The sequence below is a fragment of the Oryx dammah genome, unplaced genomic scaffold (assembly GCF_014754425.2).
Source record: "Oryx dammah isolate SB20612 unplaced genomic scaffold, SCBI_Odam_1.1 HiC_scaffold_11164, whole genome shotgun sequence".
NCBI lineage: Eukaryota > Metazoa > Chordata > Mammalia > Artiodactyla > Bovidae > Oryx > Oryx dammah.
The window spans coordinates 2,052,450-2,076,461 of record NW_024080557.1 but is presented as its reverse complement, the minus strand read 5'-3'; the positions used below and the strand labels follow the sequence as shown (position 1 = coordinate 2,076,461).

Below are 24,012 nucleotides of genomic sequence, written 5' to 3'. Positions count from 1 at the left end.
GTACTCAACAAGGAAATAGTCTGGTAAGAAAAAGTTCTTTTCTATCTGCCTTTTATAGTTTGATATAAATAGTAACCTCTGAACATAACATTTTGATATAGGGATATCTAACTTTTTATTCTATTTGCTCCAGAGTCCCTGCCATTTACTTTCTTCTCTGTAACCTTCATCTATAACCAGATCTTGAATTCTATGTTATTATGAATTTCTCATGTCTGCTCTCTCCCTTGGATTTTACCTAACATGCAGCCTAGTCTCTCTAGACTCTCCTACATCAGCAACTCTACATGATTAGTCCACACATCTACAGAAGGGCTAATACAGGCAAAGATTTCAGTGATTTTCTTCCTCTGTTCTGGGATGATAAGAGAATGTTAAAATAGTAAGATATTTCATTCAGTTCAGTTAAGTTCAGTCGCTCAGTCGTGTCTGACTCTTTGCGACCCCATAAACCGCAGCAGGCCAATCCTGCCTGTCCATTACTGCCTGTCCATCACCAACTCCCAGAGTTTACCCAATCTCATGTCCATTAAGACAGTGATGCCATCCAACCATATCATCCTCTGTTGTCCCCTTCTGCTCCTGCCCTCAATCTTTTCCAGCATCAGGGACTTTTCAAATGAGTCGCTCTTCGCATCACATGGCGAAAATATTTGAGTTTCAGCTTCAACATCAGTGCTTCCAATAAACACTCAGCACTGATTTCCTTTAGGATGGACTGGTTGGATCTCCTTGCAGTCCAAGGGACTCTCAAGAGTCTTCTCCAATACCTCAGTTCAAAGGCATCAATTCTTTGGCACTCAGCTTTCCTTATAGTCCAACTCTGACATCCATACATAACCATTGGAAAAACCATAACCTTGACTAGACAGACCTTTGTTGGCAAAGTAATGTCTCTGCTTTTGAATATGCTGTTTAGGTTGCTCATAACTTGGCTTCCAAGGAGTAAGCGTCTTTTAATTTCATGGCTGCAGTCACCATACGCAGGGATTTTGGATCCCAGAAAAATAAAGTCTGACACTGTTTCCCCATCTATTTGCCATGAAATGATGGGACCAGATGCAATGATCTTAGTTTTCTGAAAGTTGAGCTTTAAGCCAACTGTTTCACTCTCCTCTTTCACTTTCATCAAGAGGCTCTTTAGTTTTTCTTCACTTTCTGCCATAAGGGCAGTGCCATCTGCGTATCTGAGGTTATTGATAATCCTCCTGGCAATCTTGATTCCAGCTTGTGCTTCCTCCAGCCCAGCGTTTCTCATGATGTACTCTGCATAGAAGTTAAATAAGCATCGTGACAATATACTGATGTACTCCTTTTTCTATTTGTAACCAGTCTGTTGTTCCATGTCCAGTTCTAACTGTTGCTTCCTGATTTGTATACAGGTTCCTCAGGAGGCAGGTCAGGTGGTCTGGTATTACCATCTCTTTCAGAATTTTCCACAGTTTATTGTGATCCACACAGTCAAAAGCTTTGGCATACTCAATAAAGCAGAAATAGATGTTTTTCTGGAACTCTCTTGCCTTTTCCATGATCCAGCGGATGTTGGCAATTTGATCTCTGGTTCCTCTGCCTTTTCTAAAACCAGCTTGAACATCTGGAAATTCACAGCTCATGTACTGCTGAAGCCTGGCTTGGAGATTTTTAAGCATTACTTTACTAGCATGCTAGATGAGTGTAATTCTGTGGTAATTTGAGCGTTCTTTGGCATTGCCTTTCTTTGGGATTGGAATGAAAACTGACCTTTTCCAGTCCTGTGGCCACTGCTGAGTTCCAAATTTGCTGGCATATTGAGTGCAGCACTTTCACAGCATCATCTTTCAGGATTTGAAATAGCTCAACTGGAAGTCCATCACCTCCACTAACTTTGTTTGTAGTCATGCTTCTTAAGGCCCACTTGACTTCACATTCCAGGATGTCTGGCTCTAGATGAGTGATCACACCATCGTGATTATCTGGGTCGTGAAGCTCTTTTTTGTACAGTTTTTCTGTGAATTCTTGCCACCTCTTCTTAATATCTTCTGCTTCTGTTAGGTCCATACCATTTCTGTCCTTTATAGAGCCCATCTTTGCATGAAATGTTCCCCTGGTATCTCTAGTTTTCTTGAAGAGATCTCTAGTCCTTCCCATTCTATTGTTTTCCTCTATTTCTTTGCATTGATCACTGAAGAAGGCTTTCTTATCTCTCCTTGCTATTCTTTAGAACTCTGCATTCAGATGCTTATATCTTTCCTTTTCTTCTTTGTTTTCGCTTCTCTTCTTTTCACAGCTATTTGTAAGGCCTCCTCAGTCATTTTGCTTTTTTGCATTCCTTTTTCTTGTGGATTGTCTTGATCCCTGTCTCCTGTAGAATATTATGAACCTCCATCCATAATTCATCAGGCCCTGTGTCTATCAGATGTAGTCCCTTAAATCTATTTTTCACTTCCACTGTATAATCAGAAGGGATTTGATCTAGGTCATACCTGAACGGTCTGGTGGTTTTTCCCACTTTCTTCAATTTAAGTCTGAATTTGGCAATAAACTGTTCATGATCTGAGCCACAGTCAGCTCCCAGTCTTGTTTTTGTTGACTGTATAGAGCTTCTCCATCTTTGACTGTAAATAACATAATCAATCTGATTTCAATGTTGATCGTCTGTTGAGGTCCATGTGTAGAGTCTTCTCTTTTGTTGTAGGAAGAGGGTGTTTGCTATGACCAGTGCGTTCTCTTGGCAAAACTCTATTAGCCTTTGCTCTGTTTCATTCTGTACACCAAGGCCAAATTTGCCTGTTACTCCAGGTGTTTCTTGACTTCCTACTTTGCATTCAAGTCACTTATAATGAGATGGACATCTTTTCTGGTTGTTAGATCTAAAAGATCTTGTAGATATTCATAGAACTGTTCAACTTCAGCTTCTTCAGCATTACTGCTTGGGGCATAGACTTGGATTACCATGATATTGAATGGTTTGCCTTGGAAATGAACAGGGATCATTCTGTCGTTTCTGAGATTGCATCCAAGTACTGCATTTCAGACTCTTTTGTTGACTATGATGGCTACCCCATTTCTTCCAAGGGATTCTTGCCCACAGTAGTAGATATAATGGTCATATGAGTTAAATTCATCCATTTCAGTCCATTTTAGTTCACTGATTCCTAGAATGTTGAAATTCACTCTTGCCATCTCCTGTTTGACCACTTCCAATTTGCCTTGATTCATGGACCAATCATTCCCAGGTTCCTATGCAATATTATTCTTTATAGCATCAGACCCTGCTTCTATCACCAGTCACAGCCACAACTGGATGTTGTTCTTGCTTTGGCTCCATCCTTTCATTCTTTCTGGAGTTATTTCTCCTCTGATCTCCAGTAGCATATTGGGCACCTACTGACCTGGGGAGTTCCTCTTTCAGTGTCTTATCTTTTTGCCTTTTCATACTGTTCATGGGGACCTCAAAGCAAGAATACTGAAGTGGTTTGCCATTCCCTTCTCCAGTGGACCACATTCTGTCAGACCTCTCCACCAGGACCTGTTCATCTTGGATTATATACATACTATGTCTTGATAAGTCATAGTGGAGGTTTAATAATATGTTTGTTGATTAAAAATTTTATAATTTTTGTTTATGAATCTGATCAACTGTGTTGATCTATTTCTTTTTGATTTTTAGATTAATATTGAAAATAAAAATTTGAAAATAATTATATACATTTATATTTCATGGGTCATAAATATAAAATGAATCCCACTATCATTATATCAATGTTTTATTTATGAAAGGCCTCATTTAGGTCAAAATGCTGTATTTTGAGAGATTCCTGGCAGGATTATTTCTAAGAAAAAAACCCGTGGTGGATTCATGTCAATGTATGGCAACACCAATACAGAATTGTAAAGTAAAATAAAAAATAAATTAAAAAAAAAAAACCATGGGGGAAAAACCATAAGCTTTTCTCATATAAAAGCCTAAGTTCTCATTTTTGAATGCTTTCCTTACTATGCCCTTCTCCTCTTCCTTTACTCATTGCATATAAAAACTAAATTTTCACTAGAATATCAACCTTATTTTCATACTATCTAATTCATTTTATTATTCTCCATTAGTTCATGCAGCTAATATCTTACTATGCATTGCTTCACAGTCTATTGACTAAAAATATTCATTTTTGTATATATCAACCAATTTTATTTTGTTCCATATTGTCTCCTCTTCTATCACATCTAAATCATTGCATGTTTTGATGAAAGTCAAAAATTGATGTTTCTCTACAAAAATTTAAGAAAAGCTAAAACTCTGTATGTTAATCAAGTGCATGTAACAAAACAAACAACATAAAATTCCATTATGAAAACATTCTATAGTTGTTTAAAAATAAAAGTTATTTCCAGGAATGTATAAAATTTGAATATAAAAATACAATTTAATCTGTCCATGACCTTGAGCAGGCATGAAGTCTTTATGGTTAGGGAAGAGAGGTTATATTTATCTTTCTATCTCTAACACTAGGTGTAATACTAATATAAGTATTTAATAATATTTTCCTAATATATAGGTCAAAGATGACTGTTAGTTTGAATAAAATATTATTTTAATTTCATTAATTTGCCCAGATTAAATTTAATCTTTTCTTAGGATGATTTATTGGAGTGATATATCTTTGTTATTTGATTTACTACTGCTTCAAATTGTTAGGTAAACCTTTCATATTTAAGTTCCCATGGTTAACACTGATATGTTCTGTGAATTAATTTTAACATGCAGTTCAAGACTGTTATTACATAAATGTCTTATGAAAATAAGAATAGTATATAGAATTATGAGTGGACTATTTTAAAAGTTAACTATTGGGGCAAAATATTATTGTAAAACAACTATATAATTTGTATTGGTAATATATTATTCAATAGAACCATTTTTTAGTTAATGAAAAGCCTATCACCTATATTTACATGTCAGCAACCAAACGTCTTTGATATTCATATCTGTGTGTTCATGTATTTTATATGTAATTTTGTTGCTATAACCTAACTATAGTTCTTACTAATTATAGATTTTAATATTTTGATAATTAAAAGAAATACCAGTTATTAATTCAGTCCAATAAACTCTTCTTTATTCTTCCTAATTATTAATCCTGTTTTGTTTTATTTAAAAGTCTTTCCTTATTCCAGGTCACAAAGTTATTTCCTGGTACTTTTATTTACAACTAATTTTTGACATTTATACATGAAATTTTGGATGTATGTATATGTATATAAACATATATACATATATTATACAAATATTTATACATATCTTTTGATATATATACACAGTATATATGAAATTGATTTTTGTATATGGTATGAAGAACATGGCTTATATTTTTGTTTGTTTTCATTATGAGTATATAATTGACTTAGCACAATTTTCAGGAAACAATATTTTATTTCACCTCTGTTTTTTACAAATCAAATAGCTATTTCTGTGTGCTTCTTTTTCTGAACTCTCTATTTTGTTTCACTGACCTGTTTATTAGCCCTTGAACTAATATCAAACATTCTTAAACACTATAGTTTTACAGTAAGTCATGACATCCAATAGTAGTAGTTCAGCTTTTGCTTCATAGTAATTTATTTCTTAAAATCAGCAATAGACACATGGCAATTTTCTTCAATTTAATACATTAATATAATATACATAATTTAATTGAAATATATAAATATTACAATTAATTTTACACAAAATATTTTGTTTTTTATTATCAAGCATTGACATGCTTTTCTTATTACAGCATAGAAGGACAACTGTAAATAATATGGTGTTTAATTTTATGAGAAAGCAACAGTACTATGTTCCTTCCTATCATACTCCTTCTACAAAATACTTTATTTCTTGGATGATATCTACCATGAAGCCAATCAATTTCCTATCTGTTTTTTTCTGGGATTTTGTTTTTCACTGAGTGCAGAGGAAGGTACTGTGATGGGACGACTCTTTGGAACTTCATCTTAGAGATAATGCTGACTTTTCTGATTTGAGGGGCTTGTGTTTCTTATCTAAGAAAAAGAAGGAGAAATATTTTGAATCTACCAACTGTCTGCTTTTTCTGTATCTGATAGTGAGCATTCATGGAACACTGATTGCTCTCACTTAATGTTCAATTTAGTTTTTCTCATGAAAATCCTTTCTAGAATATAATCACACATTTATTTTCAACTATGCTATCATATTATCACTGAGAATATTTTATTTGAAAGTTGAGGGAAGTTTTATTAGTTCTCTACTGCTCTATTTTTATTTATATATTTTCAAGATATTAATGTATCTACTTGTAATATTTTAACTGTATTATATGTAATTTAAAATTCTACTTTAGACTCTTCTTTGAAGGTTATTTTTGTGTTAACATTCTTTGATAGGAAGGTAGTTTTTGTTTACAATATTAAATTTTTAATGTCTTTCTTTTCTTCATCTTCATCTTATATTTAAATCATGGCAGTGGTAGTATTACACAAGAAGCAAGAACATGTATTTTGGAGCCACACAGAACTTTGTTGAATTCTAATTCTTCCAACAAACAAATAGGATGGCAACCACTTAACCTTTCTAAACCTTATGGAAAATAGAATATAAAAAGGCTGTTTCATAGTGTTTCCTGGATTAAATTTGTAAAACTAACTCAGTACCTGGCATGCACAAAAAGTTTTTAATAAATATTTGTGATGATATATTAAAATACTGGCTTCTATAACTTTGTCTTTATATTTATATATTATTCAGTACCTCATTTTCTCCTTCCCCAACTCTGTTAGAAGGATTATCCTTTATCAAGGTGAATGTCAATCAAACTATAACTCATATTTCTTTCACAGTTAAGCTTCTTAAAATAGCGGTCAATATGGGCTGGCTTTCTATATTTCCTCTTTTCCTATTTTTGCTAATAATCACTAAATTTGATTTGTCACCTCACTGAAGTTACTCAGGACAAGGTGACATTCTAATTGCTAGATCCATGGATTAAGTTTAAGTATTCACATTAACTTTTAATGTCAGTATAATTTGGAAAAACTGTCAAGTCATTAAAAATTGAGTAAAACTAATTGAGAGTCCACATAAACTATGAAAAAGAACATGGCTCTGGTTTCTGGCTTTTCCATTTACTGTGTAAATTTTAGCATAAGTTATTTCTCTCTGTAGGCCTGTGATTTCTCTATTTGCAAAGTAGAATAAAAATTAAGTCATATATAGATTTATGGGTTATTAGGATGGGTTAACACAGGATGATAAGTGTTGGACATTTGATTCATAGTGCAAATTTAGTAATCAGTAGCATTTAACGTCAAATGGGCCTTAGGAAGTATCACTACAAACAAAGCTAGTGGAGGTGATAGAATTCCAATTGAGCTGTTTCAAATCCTAAAACATGATGCTGTGAAAGTGCTGCACTCAATATGCCAGCAAATTTGGAAAACTCAGCAGTGGCCACAGGACTGGAAAAGGTCAGTTTTCATTCCAATCCCAAAGATAGGCAATGCCAAAAAATGCTCAAATTACCACACAATTGCACTCATCTCACATGTTAGCAAAGTAATGCTCAAAATTCTCCAAGCCAGGCTTCAACAATACGTGAACCATGAACTTCCAGATGTTCAAGCTGGTTTTAGAAAAGGCAGAGGAACCAGAGATCAAATTGCGAACATCCGCTGGATCATGGAAAAAGCAAGAGTTCCAGAAAAACATCTACTTTTGCTTTATTGATTTTGCCAAAGCCTTTGACTGTGTGGATCACAATAAACTGTAGAAAATTCTGAAAGAGATGGGAATACCAGACCACTTGATCTGCCTCTTTGGAAACCTGTATACAAATCAGGAAGCAACAGTTAGAACTGGACATGGAACAACAACTGGTTCCAAATAGGAAAAGGAGTAGGTCAAGGCTGTATATTGTCACCATGCTTATTTAACTTATATGCAAAGTACATCATGAGAAATGCTGGGCTGGAGGAAGCACAAGCTGGAATCAAGACTGCCGGGAGAAATATCAGTAACCTCAGATATGCAGATGACACCACCCTTATGGCAGAAAGTGAAGAAGAACTAAAGGGCCTCTTGATGAAAGTGAGAGAGGAGAGTGAAAAAGCTGGCTTAAAGCTCAACTTTCAGAAAACTAAAATTATAGCATCTGGTCCCATCACTTCATGGCAAATAGACGTGGAAGCAATGGAAACAGTGGCTGACTTTATTTTTCTGGGGTCCAAAATCCCTGCAGATGGTGACTGCAGCCATGAAATTAAAAGACGCTTACTCCTTGGAAGGAAAGTTATAAGGACCTAGACAGCATATTAAAAAGCAAAGACATTACTTTGCCAACAAGGGTCTGTCTAGTCAAGGCTGTGGTTTTTCCAGTAGTCATGTATGGATGGACAAGGAAATGGCAACCCACTCCAGTGTTCTTGCCTGGGGAATCCCAGGGATGGGGGAGCCTGGTGGGCTGCTGTCTATGGGGTCGCACAGAGTCGGACATGACTGAAGCAACTTAACAGCAGCAGCATGTATGGGTGTGAGAGTTGGACTATAAAGAAAGCTGAGTGCTGAAGAATTGATGCTTTTGAACTGTGGTGTTGGAGAAGTCTCTTTAGAGTCCCTTGGACTGCAAGGAAATTCAACCAGTCCATCCTAAAGGAAATCAGTCCTGGGTGTTCATTGGAAGCACTGATGTTGAAGCTGAAACTCCAATACTTTGGCCACCTGATGGGAAGAGCGGACTCATTTGAAAAGATCCTGATGCTGTGAAAGACTGAGGGCAGGAGGAGAAGGGGACGACAGAGGATGAGATGTTTTGATGTCATCACTGACTCAATTGACATGAGACTGGGTAAACTCCGGGAGCTGGTGATGGACAGGGAGGCTGGCGTGCTGCGGTCAATGGGGTCGCAAAGAGTTGGACATGACTGAGTGACTGAACGGAACTGAATTGAACATTATTTCATTACTTAAAATACTTCTGCTGATTTGAAATGCAAGCAGCCAAATAAAGTATTTTTTGATATAAATATTTTAATTTTAGAGAGATATTTAAGTTTCTGTTTCAAGAAAATATGATTGTCCTTGTTAGCTAAAATTAAATTAATCCACATATGTACATGTGGTAATATCACATTTGATTTAATACATTTATAGCAATAATATGTACCCAATGGTTCAGGGACTATAATGAGTTTAGATGCAAAAAATTATTCAGTATTGTGTTAAGACTATATAAATATAAATTTAGTTGCAATTGAGACAGGATATTATATATGGAAATGCGTTTTTACCCAAGAAAATTAATGTTAATACAGTGATCTAATTTTATGATCAACAAGGTAGTTAATCTTTTATTAACTGTAACAGAACATAAAGCATTTATTTAATATCTTATGTTTTCCTCTTCAAATATCTTTTCTGAAAAAAATGATAAAATAATTTTCTACCTATGACTAGCCTCTTTTCCCAGTTGTTTTCTATCAGACAGGATACAATTGGAAACACAAACAGAAAGAATTAAATATAAGAAGAGAGTTTTAAAAGGTCTAAAGAGATGAAACCAGGCAATAAGAGAAGTAATTCAAAAACTATTTAGTATACAAAGGAACTACAGCTCCAAAAGAACAAAACGCTGGGGAGGGTTGGGATATTCAGAATGTAGGACACACTGATTGTTGTGCAATGAAGAACACTGATATATGGAAGCGGGTGGCACCTTGTGGACACTGGAGTAAAGGAGGTGGGTCACTCAGCAGATGCTGATTCCATAGAGGATGAACTACATGACCACTACGAGGTCCACCAAGGAAGGATTGCTTTCAGTATCAAAGCTGGGACCATCAGAGAAATGCAACCATTTCCATAGTTGCTGTCAGGAGCAAAAGAAGAGAAAGGGAGAAAGAAGGCCACTTTTCCATTTCTTCTCTCACCTAAGGTTCCTAATATTCAGAACTAGTCAGGAAGGCTCCTGTCACAGAAGTCTGAACAGAGTATGGAAGTATGGGGTTGGGGATGATGAACAACCAACAAATAACTGGCTCCTCACAGTTATTTTGGCCTTCTATTGTTTATTTTAGTTTTTTCCTTTTTATTTTCCTTTGTGGTGGTTCACTGCAAAGTGGTCAGAATAAATGTAAGTATATTGTATTAAATTAGAATAAACACTACCTAGAAAGCTAGGCTGGGTGCAAAGATGAATGGTCATCAAGCAAGTCTATGTTTATGGACTTTATCTGGTATGTGATTATGAGTTATTAAAGGATTATAAATAGCAAAGCAAGATAGTACCAAGGTCAAGTATTCATGAATTGTCACTTTAGGAGGCCTGTGGAGAAGACTTTAAGATTATAGGCATGTAAAACTAGAAGCAGAAGGACTTCTACTGCTGCTGCTGCTGCTAAGTCGCTTCAGTCGTGTCCAACTCTGTGCGACCCCACAGACGGCAGCCCACCAGGCTCCCCCGTCCCTGGGATTCTCCAGGCAAGAACACTGGAGTGGGTTTCCATTTCCTTCTCCAATGCATGAAAGTGAAAAGTGAAAGTGAAGTCGCTCAGTCGTGTCCGACTCTTCGCGACCCCATGGACTGCAGCCTACCAGGCTCCTCCATCCATGGGATTTTCCAGGCAAGAGTACTGGAGTGGGGTGCCATTGCCTTCTCCAGGACTTCTACTAAGTCTATCAAAAGAGTTTAGATAAGAGAAGATGAGGGTCTAAATTTAAGCAGAGCTAATGGGAATGAGGGCTTTCCCAATGGTTCAGCTATAAAAGAATCTACCTACAATGCAGGAGATGCAAGTTTAATCCCTGGGTTTGGAAGATCCCCTGGAAAGGAAATGGCAACCCACTCCAGTATTCTTGCCTGGAAAATCCTATGGATAGAGGAATCTGGCAAGTTACAGTCCATGAGGTCGCAAAAGAGTTATAAAGACCTAGAGACTAAATAACAACAACAATGGTAATAGAGATCAGTATCTGGATTTGAAATCTATTTTATATACTTTGCTTTCTATTTTAGTGTATAACATTCTATTAGAATTAGAACACACAACATTTTTCTTTATTGTATTGCCCTACATTTCTATATGATAAAACACTATAGCCATTCCAGAGCACAAGCATACCTCAGAGATACTGTGGATTTTGTTCTAGTTCATTACAACAGAGTTAATACTGCAATAAAGTGAGCCACATGAATTATTTTGCTTCCCAGTACATATAAGAGTTAGGTTTACACTACATTCTAGTCTATTAATTGTATGAGAGCATTCTGCCTAAAAAAATATACACACCTTAATTTTAAAATATCTTGTTGCTAAAAAATCCTAACCATCCTCTGAGCCTTCAGCAAGTAGAAGTAGTAATATCAAAGATCATTAACCATCATAAAACATATTAATGATTAAAAAGTTTGAAACATTGCAAGAATTACCAAGATTTGACACAGAGACACAAAGGGAGCAAATAGTGTTGGAAAAAATGAGGCCAATAGATTTGCTTGACACAGAGTTACAACAAATCTTCTGGTATCTACAAAGTGTGATAAAGCAAAACACAATAAAATGAGCTGTGCTTGTAACATAGCTTTAAAAATGTTTTGGTTCATTTCTATCTTGTTAAAGATACTGAGAACATATGTGCTTTAACACTAATAATTCTAAAATTTGTCTTAAATTTAAAAAAAGAATCTACTTCCCCTTCTCAAATTTTGAGAGCCTCATCTTTGTTATGTCATTATTCCAGAGCCTATGCGTGCATTGTGAAGGCAAACAATTTCGCCATCCTGGTAGTGCTTATAATCTAGTAAGAACAGATGGACAATAAATAAGGAAACAGATTAAACAGATTGTGATAAGTGCTTTGTGTCATTGTTAGACTTTGGACATCTATGAATCAACATATATTTTTAAAATATCACTCTGGTGATGGAGTTGAAGGTTTACTGGGAAAGGGGGCAAATGATGGTGACTTGGGTTATGGAAGAAGCTGAGGAAGTAGTGAGGAACCATGACATTTGGATATACTGTGAGATTAAAGATTCTACTGATTTATTAGATACATGAAAATGCGTGAGATAGATATCAAGGAAAGCTATAGAGCTTTTGGGTTACACAGCAATAAGACGAGAATTTACTGAAGAGACTAAGGAAGGGACAGACTTTTGAACTGAGGGGTTCCCTGAGGGTTCGGATGGTAAGGAATCTGTCTGCAGTGTAGGAAACCTAGGTTCAATCCCTGGGTCAGAAAAGATCCCTGGAGGAGGGAGTGGCTGCCCACTCCAGTATTCTTACCTGGAAAATCCCATGGACACAGGAGCCTGTCGGGCTACAGTTCATGGGCTTGCAAAGGGTCGGACACTACTAAGTAACTAACACTTTCGCTTTCAGTCACTATAGGAAACAGAAGGGGAAGAAAGAAACTTGCTGGATGTCATAATAGCAAATGGCAACACTGATTTATTCCATGAAGTCCAGCCCCAGTGTTATCATTTAACATATTGATGCTAATTAGATGAGCCTGGGTAGGTTAATCATCAAAATAATTATGGTAAAAATAAATACTCAGCATGTGCTAGGCACTGTGCTAAATTTTCATAAGCATTATCTCACTTAATCTTCACAATATGACAATGGGATAACTCCTAGTATCACCTTACATTTTCCTTTATTATATTCATTGCCATTAATTTAAGAAAATTTTATACAAGCCACCAATTATTTAAGAAGCATATGCATTGACATTTTAATTGACTTTCTGGTAATTTAAATTTCTATCAGTTTTGCATAAATTACCAAATAATTATTTTAGTACTTTTTATTAGAGTCATTAATATAAAGTAACAAGTTAGTCATTTCATTCTCCCTGTTACTACTAACTCATTAAAGTATGAAATATCAGTAATATTTCTGACTCTTTTAAGAGGAAATGCTTAAATAATGTTTTCATCTAAAAGCAGGCATAAGAAGTGATAGGACTGCTTGCTTTAAGTGTGTGAATTTTAGAATATTCCACAGTTTCTGATGAGTGTTTTGCTTGGTAAGTAACAAAAGGCTAAAATATGATTAGGGGTGCATGTGAGATTAGGGGAAAGGTAGAACAGGGGTTATACCTTAGAAACTATTAAGTAAGAGTAAGATGAAAACCAACATGCTCTGCCATTCTGTCAAATGAGAGAATTTAGTGGAACAATGGCTATAAAGCAGTTCATGACAAAACAGTCACCAAATACAAATGTGAAGTAGAGGAAATGCTATGATTTTTTCATGAAACTAAATGTATTAAAGGGAAATTATTGTTCTTTAATCTGAATTTACTTGCAGTTTTAAACATCAAGTCTATGGTGAGAGACAACATTGTTGTGATAGCATACCACAAAGTAGCTATGTAGCAAAATTAATATATTTCAACACTTAATTGGCCAATCCTCAAATTTTAACTTTTATAAAAAAAATCATACCTGAAGGAAACTTGAAAGAAAAAAAGTGAAAAGTGAAGTCGCTCAGTCATGTCCGACTTTTTGCGACCCTGTGGGCTGTAGCCTACTGGGATTCTCCAAGCAAGAAAACAAGTGGGTTACCATTGCCTTCTCCAGGGGATCTTCCCGACCCAGGGATGGAACCTGGGTCTTCTGCTTTGGAGGCAGATGCTTTAACCTCTGAGCCACATTGCATAATTCAAGGACTTAACCCTGACATATGTGTTTGCTAATCTTATTTAGTTTTCCTAATAGGGAAATATCTTTGTTAACCACTAATAATCTTTGCCATAAAGGTATTAACATATATAGATGGTCATCCCCCATTACTTTCCTGGCATTTAATTTAATGACTTCATGATTATTATACCATTTTTATCAGCCTGAACTACTTAAAGCTACTATGTGGGTAAAATCATGTTTTTATCTATTCCAAATATTTGTTAAGAAACTTATATGGGCACTGTGAAGAAAAAAATGAATTACATATTCATTTTGCCCTCATGGAAAAGTCATTTCTCCTATGGGAAAATCATAGGGAAAGTGAAATAGACTGGAGTTGGGAGTTACAGGCCTATATCTTTGCTCCACTGCCTATCAGCTATCTTGATTTCTGATCAATTCTGAGTGCTGATTTCTTCAGTTTCAATTCAGGGAAAACAAAACTATACTTTTGTATTCTTTTCAAAGGAACATAAAATGTCATTCACTATGTAACCTTTTTATATAACAATAAGAAGGAAATATAATTGACAAAGCAATAAAACAATATATGAAAAACTGTTTCTCAAATATCTGAATTCCATGGAAAAATATGCTTATCCATAAAAAAGAATATACTTATAGTACATAGAAAATGTATTTTTATATATGCTTAAAATATGTGTATATTAACACATATAATTCATAATTTATATTTGATACAAATCATATTAGCTTCACCTGAAGTATTTTAAAATTACATAGTTATTTCCTAAAAGATGTTTCAAACATATTTACATAAAATATATAGTCTCCCTTTAACTCTTGATATTAATAACATGATAAAAAATAACTGAATAAGAGTCTCTAAATAGACCACTTGAATTTTTTTAACAATCAACATTTCTTTACAGTCTTATGATTCTTTAAAGCACTGTTCCAAGAACACAATTATTGGATTGAAAAGGAAAATATTATGATGTTTTCACATTCTCCTGTCATTCCAGTTCATTAATTTAACCATGTAAGTGAGCCTCTTAACATGGAATGCTTTGCACAAAGCACTAGTGATAAACTATTGAGTACCAAGTACTGCCTTCAGGAAGTTTTTGCCCAAGGAGAAAGAGAATGCATAATAACTAATCACACATATATATTAAATTATAAAATGAAGTCTTGTAAAGAAAAGTAACTAATGGGATTCATAACTGAAAGTTTATTTTCAAATCAATCATGCAATGTATCACAGGAAGGAGTAAAACAAGTTACTGGAAATCCTCACAATGGTACAACTATTCAGAAAATAAGTTTAAAAACACATATTTCCTCACTTACTGAAATGAAAAAGAAGACTAAGTCTCCCATTATGCAACATGCCACTACATGTTGAGTATTTAAAGGTAATTTCAGAAAACTTGCTTTTCATAAATGGGAAAAAATCTTCAAATTGTTCTTCTCTATCATGAAAATTTAATGATAAAGGTTCTAAATATTGTCTAAATTATTGGATTATTTAACGTATCTGAAGATGAATAAAAATCTGACATTGCATGTAAAATAATGTGAGTATGTGTTTTGGATATTTACTATTTAGATTTAATTCATGTACCAAGGACAATGGGACAATGAACAGGGTGTTCACTAAAAAATGGGACACAAAAACACGGCAATAGTCTTGGACCTGGTTCTACTGTGACCTTGATCGTGTTGTTTAATATATCCCAGTCTCTTTTGCCTTCTAATCTGAGGATAAAATTGCATGTTTTACCTACAGAGAGAGGTTTTTAAAACATTATATTCAAGTAAATGCTGCATCAATAGGTTCTGTATCTACTTATTTTATATGATGTCACAGGGGTTTCTGTAACTTACAGTGGTCACTAGGTTCCATAGGACCTGTATTTTCATTTGTAGAATAAGTTAATATGTTAGCTACATTTAAAAATGCTTATTTCAAAGCCCAAAAAGAGAGCTATGCATTGGTTTCCTATTATTGATGCAACAAATTACTGTAAACTTAGTAGTCTAAGCAACAGAAAATCACTATATTGCAGTCTGAGAACTGAAGTTCAAAGTGAATTTAACTGAGCTGAACTCAAGGTGTCAGCAGGATTGCATTTCTTATGGAGACTCTAGGAGAAAATCTGTTCCTTAGCTTTTCGAGCTTGTAGAAGCTGCTTGTCCTTCTTTGGCTTGTGTGCCTGTTCTAGCTTCACAGTCAGAAACTGCAACACTCAAAGCTCTGCTTTCACTGTCTCCTCTCCTACTCTCTCTTTGATCCTCCTACCTTCCTTTGATAAGGACACTTGTGAATATTTTGGCCCATCCAGATAACCTAGGATAATTTCCTATTATTAAGATTTTAACTTAATCACATCTATAAAGTTCTTTTGTCATATAAGGTGACATATTTAAATATTCCAGGGATTAAAGCCCAAGCAATTTTGGAGTGCCATAATTCATAGTATAATATCATATATACCATCATAAAGTCTGATTCTAAGGCAAAATATGTTTTCAGACTTCTTTGTTGTTGTTGCAAAATCATTTGCCTTTTGTTTTCCCTGACAATCTTTCTTTCTTTTCTTAAAGATATTCTGAGCATTTAAAGTGTAGAATACTTTAGTTTTACATCTTTAAACTAAGAAATAATGTTGAAAAACTATAGAAAATTAGTTAACAACTAATTAATTACCAAATTACCCAGAAATTGTAGCACTACATTTATTCTCAAGAGAAATGCACATAAATGCTGACAAAACATGTAATACATGTGTATGGCAATATTATTTCATAAAGACCCAACTGGATAAAAACGTCCAACAATAGAATGGATAAATAAAGTATATTCATAAAATGGAATCCAATATAGCAATGAAAGTTAAGTTCCATACTACTGCTACAATAATACAAAGGTAATGTTGAGTTAAAGAAGCCAGAGGCAAAATAATTATATGATTTCATTTAGATAAAAGATTTGAGACCCAGAAAACTGATTTGTTTGATCGGAAGTCAGGCAGTGGTTGATATGCTTGGGATGGAGATAGTACTGAGTCACAGGGAGCACAACTGATACTCAGTATTGCTTGCAGTGTTTTATTTCTTAATTTGAAACATGTATAATCAGTGATAATTCAGTAGCATATATACTTCTGTCTTGTATAACCATCTGTATGGATAGTGTAGTTCATTAAATATATTTATTATCAAAAAATAAGATTATAATATTAGATTATAAAAGTATAATATCTCATTAAAGTATTAATCAAGTATATTCTGGTTTATAATGATATATTGTTTTAAGAATGAGAATACCAAAAGCCTGAAGGTAAAAAGATGATCCCACCCAATTCTAATAAAAGAAAGTTGTAGATTTATTACTATTAAATAAAATAAATTTTAAGATCAACTCATTTCAGAAACAGAGTGACAACAAAACGTCTAGTTCACTAAGGAATATAATAATAATTTAAACTTACATATACCTAATAATGGAGCCCCCAAAGAATATTTTGAAATAGACATATTTACAAAGAAAAATATAAAAACTTACAGTCCTATTGGGAGATTTAAGCATATCTCTTTCAGTGTCTAGTAACAGCATTTACAAATAGTACAGAGATGATCTGAATAAGATTAACAAATGTATCCAAAAGATATACTGAATACTGCAACTAGCCCCTGATATATACCTATTATGACAGGCAGAAAAATGATCTCAGAATAATGTTCCCTCAGCACTTGTGAATATGCTATATCACAAGATGAAAGAAGCTTTAAAAATGGAATTAAGATTACAGATATTATAATAGGAAGATATTTGAATTATCAATTTGGACACAAATCTAATTACATGAGCATTTAAAAGCAGAGAACTCTCCAACTAGATGTAGAAGAGTCAGAAAACTTCTTCCATCTGGAGACAGAAGAGGGAGTGGCAGAAAGATGAGGTAGAACGGGAAACTAAAGAATTTGAAGAATGAGAACCTAGACTGCCATTTCTCACTCTGGAGACGGATGAAGGTAGCCACAAATCAATAAATGCTCGCAATTTCTAAAAGCTGAGAATGACCCCAAGCCAATAGCCAGCAAGGAATGAGGTCCTTAGTTCTACAACTTCATGAAACTGACTTCTAGCAACAGCCCTCTGAATTTGGAAGTGGAAGCAGACATAACTTCAGAGTTTTCAGAAAGCAAAGCATCCAAGTTGACATCATGATTTCACCCTTGTGAGACTCTAAGCAGAGAATCAGTTAATTTACACCTACTTAGACACATGTAGCTGTGAGATAATAATGTGTTAAGTATGTGTTAACTTGAATTAGGAATAGGAAAATAATATGCTGTCCTTTATAAGAAAACTAAGTACATAATCAAAAGTTCCAATATCTACCATAAAGAAAATTTGAATGAATTTTAAATTCATACAGAAAATGTTATCTGACTATAATACAAATGTAATACAAACACATTGGTTTTATATATATATATATATACACATATATATATATATACTTAAAGAAATCCATATGTTTAAAATTTAAGAGATGTATTTCTAACCACAGAACAAAGAGGAAATCACAAAGGAATTAGAAAAAAGTTCTAAAAAGTCCCTTTGGGGGTATAGTTTATGAAGCAAAAAGAGAAAAAAATAAAGCCAATGCTTATATGATCTAGAGAAATTGCTATGTGATTGTTCAAGAGTGGATTCTTTTGTATTTAAAAAAGAAAATTTGGCTGCACAGATCAGAATGTAGAATCTTAGTTCCTGACCAGGGATCAAACCCACTTCCCCTGAAGCAGAACCACCAAGTCTTAACCACTGGACTACCAGGAAAATCCCAAAAGTGGACTTTCATAATGCTGTTGATGAAGACATATTGAATAAAGTACCTAGAACCCAAATCTTCATCAACAGTGAGTGAATCAATTAATTGTGGTATATTTATTGCAATATATTCCTATATAATAGTGGTTCTCAAAATGTGAACCATGTATCCTTGAAAACTGAGACATTTTCAGGGAGTCCATAGGATCAAAACTATTTCTATAATACTGTTGAAAGAAAACTGAAAGTGTCAGTTGCTCAGTCATGTCCCATTCTTTGTGACCCCATGATGGTAGCTTGCCAGGCTCCTCTGTTTATGGAATTCTCGAGGCAAGAATATTAGAGTGAGTAGCCATTCCCTTCTCCAGAGTATCTTCCTGACCTGGGTCCCCGCACTGCAGGCAAAACTTTACCATGTGAGCCACCAGGGAAGCTGCATAATACTACTGAGGCATTTTCACTTTTTTTGTCTGTGTTGACATTTGCCAACAAGTACAATAGTAATGATGGGTATAAAACTGCTGGTGCATTAACAGAAGTCAGTAACTTCAAACTGTATTTGTAATCATTAGTCATTGTTTTCTTTAGTGCCTCACACTTATAGTGCAAAAAAAGAAAAGAAACCCAGTTGTTCCTAAGAATGTTCCTGTTAAAGCTATAACTAATTATTTTATTAAATGCCCATCCTGTAGCACTCTTTTTAAGAACCTCTGTGATAAAATGCAAAAAAAATGAAAAAAATACAAAACTTCCTTCAGTTCAGTTCAGTTCAGTCGCTCAGTCATGTCTGACTCTTTGCGACCCCATGAATCGCAGCATGCCAGGCCTCCCTGTCCATCACCATCTCTCGGAGTTCACTCAGACTCACATCCATCGAGTCCGTGATGCCATCCAGCCATCTCATCCTCTGTCGTCCCCTTCTCCTCCTGCCCCCAATCCCTCCCAGCATCAGAGTCTTTTCCAATGAGTCAGCTCTTCACATGAAGTGGCCAAAGTACTGGAGCTTCAGCTTCAGCATCATTCCTTCCAAAGAAATTCCAGGGTTGATCTCCTTCAGAATGGACTGGTTGGATCTCCTTGCAGTCCAAGGGACTCTCAAGAGTCTTCTCCAACACCACAGTTCAAAAGCATCAATTTTTCTGCACTCAGCCTTCTTCACAGTCCAACTCTCACATCCATACATGACCACAGGAAAAACCATAGCCTTGACTAGATGGACCTTAGTCGGCAAAGTAACGTCTCTGCTTTTGAATATACTATCTAGATTGGTCATAACTTTTCTTCCAAGGAGTAAGTGTCTTTTAATTTCATGGCTGCAGTCACCATCTGCAGTGATTTTGGAGCCCCCCAAAATAAAGTCTGACACTGTTTCTACTGTTTCCCCATCTATTTCCCATGAAGTGATCTTAGAAAACTTCAATCCACAACTATAAGCTTTAGAACTTCACCAAATTTAAAGACTTTTCTGGTTAGTTCAATAGAAATAAAAATAAAGGTGATTTTAAAGTATTTTATAGTGAAATAGATCAATATATATCAATACTTGGAAGATCTCTAACTCAGTGAACCAATATATTTCAAGACCAATGTATCAGTTCAGTTCAGTTGCTCAGTTGTGTCCGACTCTTTGCAACCCCGTGAATCACTACATAATGTTAAAAATGCATGAGTAAATATAATCTATTACAATAGCAAGGTGAACCAAAGAAATTTAATGTTACAGAGTAAAAAAAATGAATTGATTCAGTTTGAATTCAATATTATAACTGTCAAATTTTTGTGTAGTATCAAAGAAGAGTAAGCATTTTTACATGCAAAAGTTATTAGAACACTCTTCCCTTTTAAAACTAAATATCTAACTGAAATCACATTACTTCATACCCATCAAACAAAATAATGTATTGCAAAATATTCAATAAAGGAGCAGATATGATAATGTACCATTTTCTACTAATAGGCCAAACAAAGATATTTGCAAAAATAGAGTACAATGTATTCTCATTTTTTGTTTTGGAGAAAGCTATTTGATATTAAGATATTGCTTATGTCGACATGTAATGGGCTTATTCTGGATATTTTAAAATAAAGTAATCAATGTACATTTTAAAATGTTTCTCATTTTTACTTAAATAGAGTAAATATTGATACATCAAACCCATAGTATCTCTGGGGTTCTTAGTAAATTTTTAGAGTAAATAAACCCAAGACAAATAAGAACTTATACTATTCAGAAATAAAAATGTATTGTAATTTCAGTACAGACTAATCCTATCTATATAATGCTGGGCAAAAATAGCAAGTATATTAAAAAATAGTATAATTCTATTGCATAAAATTTTCAATTCTTACTCTTATATTAAGAATAAAAAATGGAAATAAAAAAGAATAAAAAATGGGAATGTGATGTAAAAGGCAATTCATAGAAAAAATTTTAAATAATTCATCTTCACTAGTTTTAGAAAAATTACATCCCATGAATGTGCTTTTTCTTATTTTTAATTTTTCTTTTCTGGTTTATAAAGTGTCAACTGTAAATTACTTTTATATAATTGAGCTTATAATTATATGCAATAAATTATTAGCAAAATAACTAGTAAATTATGGGAAAATATCAGACAAATATTTGTTATGCAAAATTATGAATTATTAACCAAAAATAATTTGCAACTATTAGCTTTAATAGAACCTCCTAGAGTCTGTTAAAACAAAATCACTTTTCATTTGTGGACTTTCCAGTTTCATAGTTTCATATTTATATCACATTTCTTCTTTCAATATCAAATTTCTCTAAATATTTCCCACTCTTTATAGGTATTTTTAACAATCAGGAAAATGATCTGGCAAAAATGTTTTCTAAATGTTGTTAAAATCAACAATTAAAATGCACACAGAAAATCCATAGCCTCATAACTTATTTCCCAAAGTCAGAATTGATCAATATCATAATATAAATGGTATATGTAATAGATATGATAAACAGTAATAATACACACACATAAATATGTTTATATGCACTTATAGTAATTACTTTATATAAATGATATGTTCAAATCAACATCATAAATTCACACCACACACACACTTATACAAAACTTGGGGATTTGATAAAAATGACTTTGAATATTCTTTCAGTTCTATTAGGTAAAATGTCTATAACTAACAGTTAATTCCATTTATGTTTTAGGTTAACAGGATTCCATCTGCCACCACCAGTAACAAGTACCAAATCTGTATTCTCACTACGTTTGACCAGTGATTTTGCAGTTAGTGCTCATGGATTTAAAGTATATTATGAAGGTAAGTGATGGTAATATAAAAAGACCATTGCCCAACTTAATGTAATAAAACCAAAATTCTCCAGGGTAAAAATTGAAGAAAAATCACCAGGGTAGAAGATACAGCTCATCATGTTATATCAAATCCTATACCAAGATTCACCTTCTCGATAATCATCAATACATAATAAAAAGCTACACTTAGTATGCTTTAATGCTTCATTGCAATGTGCCTAGACAGACAAAAAGTTTTCCCTTAAAAATCTTAGGAGATGAAACCATGGCATCTTTATAGGTTTTAACTTTAATGGAAGAGAACAAAACGGGTCAGTGAAAGGAAACTAGGCCTAATTTGAGATTCAGGCATAACAGACTCCACCCTATTCTCTGTATTTTTCCTTCTGCCATAAAATAAACTCGTAATTTGGGTTCTCCACAAGTTAGAATCAAGAGAAAAGTCCATTAAGAATCAAGAGTTGACATTTTTCATTTTAAGCCAGTCTTTCCAGTTCCACAGATCCATAATTCCTTAATCAAAAAAGAGGAAAACAAAGAAAACTTCAAAAAAATTGAAGTTTGAGGCCATTAATAATCTTTATATTTCTTTATCCCACATAGTGTGTGTACTCATGTTTCACAATACAAATATTGTTTGATAGGCTCTGATGGTGGTGTTAGAAATGCATAGAATCTACATTGTTTTCTCTTTTTGAAATGAAAGAAAAATTCTGAAGGGAAAAATAAAATTTTCTCATGTATGTGCATGAGCTCAGTTATGTCCAGCTGTTTGCAACCCCATGGACCATCGCCCATCAGGTTCCTCTGGCCATGGTATTATCCAGGTGAGAATATTGGAGTGGGTTGCCATTTTCTTCTCCAGGAATGTGTTCTCAAGGGTTTATATATTGAGGTCATGTAGTTGTAATTTCTTCTGTGATTTGACAATAAAATTTCACATAGTTTAGGGAAGGGTATCTTTTTTACCCATAAGAATAGCATGACAAAATTCAGCTCACCTCCCCGGGACCACATAACCAGAATATACCACAGTAAATCTAGCATCATGGTAAAAGATATACAAATATAGTAGAAGGGTGGTTACTTTTTAAAACACATAGTAATTCAAAATATATGTTTAAAGGGCACACTAGCAAAAAAAAGTCATATATAAAATAGATTGATTTAGTATAAAGGTTAATAGTTTGCACTGGGTGGGGGGGCAGTTTTAATGTAAGAATTTCATCTAGTGCTTTCACCCTAGGAAAAAAAGTACTCTCTAGCAAACAATCAAGGAAAAATATTTTATCTTTTTGATGCCCTAAATAATGCCATATCACAGTAGTTATGAAGACAATTTTATACCTAATATATTTCTGAACTGTCTTTCTCTACCAGGGGAGAATGCATTCCATGACTTAATTCCTACATTGTAATAGTAATAATCATTATTTCTGAAGGTGCTTTCACAATAGCTGAATACTTTTATCTTGGCAACTTAATTCATACTTTGAAACACTATAAAACAAAGGTTTAATTTTAAGTGTAATTTTGGCAATATTGAAGAAGCTAGTAACACAATAATTTTATATTAAAGGTTCCATAATAGAGAACTTGAACTCAGCTCATCAAAGTATAAAGATATTTTAATATAGTTTATTCTTTCAGCAAGTACTAAGTATACTGAAATTGTAGGAACTTGGAAGATGAATTATAAAGTTGTCATACTTTCTGGTTTGACTATCAAGTTTCATGAAATAGTCTCAAAAATATTTTCATAGCTCTCCATAGTTTCTACCTATACAACATTAAATTTCTGTCTTTTCTGCCTCAGTAAAAATGGATTCATATTTCTTCATGACATTTAAATGTATGCATGGGAGATCTTGACTTAAAATATTAATATAAGGTACTAGGCAACCAAGTAGTATTGAGGGATTGGTTATCAATTGCAGAACATCATCAGGTATTGATTTGTGATGGGATTCTTCTACCATGTAATAGTTTTCTGTGGCTACCATAGAAAACTGTAGCTAAAAAGTCCTGGTGGTCTCTGGTAGTCCTCTGCTCAGAGTTTCATATGGCTAAAATAAAAATGTCAGCTGGTTAGGCCCTTATCAGGATGCCCTGGAAAGTGCCTATTGCCCACAGTCTCTATAGGCTTCTCTCTTACTTGCATGTAAGACCACATTTGTGAGCTAGTCACTAGTGCAATGAATCCTTTTCATACTTGAAATCTCTCCGACTTCCC

General features: G+C 34.1%; 1 protein-coding gene across 3 annotated transcripts in view; it reads left to right on the top strand.

Annotated features, from left to right (window-relative positions):
* Nucleotides 1-24,012, top strand: part of LOC120860724 (CUB and sushi domain-containing protein 3) — a 1,429,922-nt gene that overhangs the window by 192,509 nt on the left and 1,213,401 nt on the right. For all 3 annotated transcript variants that reach the window (XM_040236474.1, XM_040236473.1, XM_040236472.1), the window contains exon 3: nucleotides 21,674-21,786. In XM_040236474.1, the coding sequence (XP_040092408.1) occupies nucleotides 21,674-21,786 (113 nt within the window). The remainder of the gene's footprint in view (nucleotides 1-21,673; nucleotides 21,787-24,012) is intronic.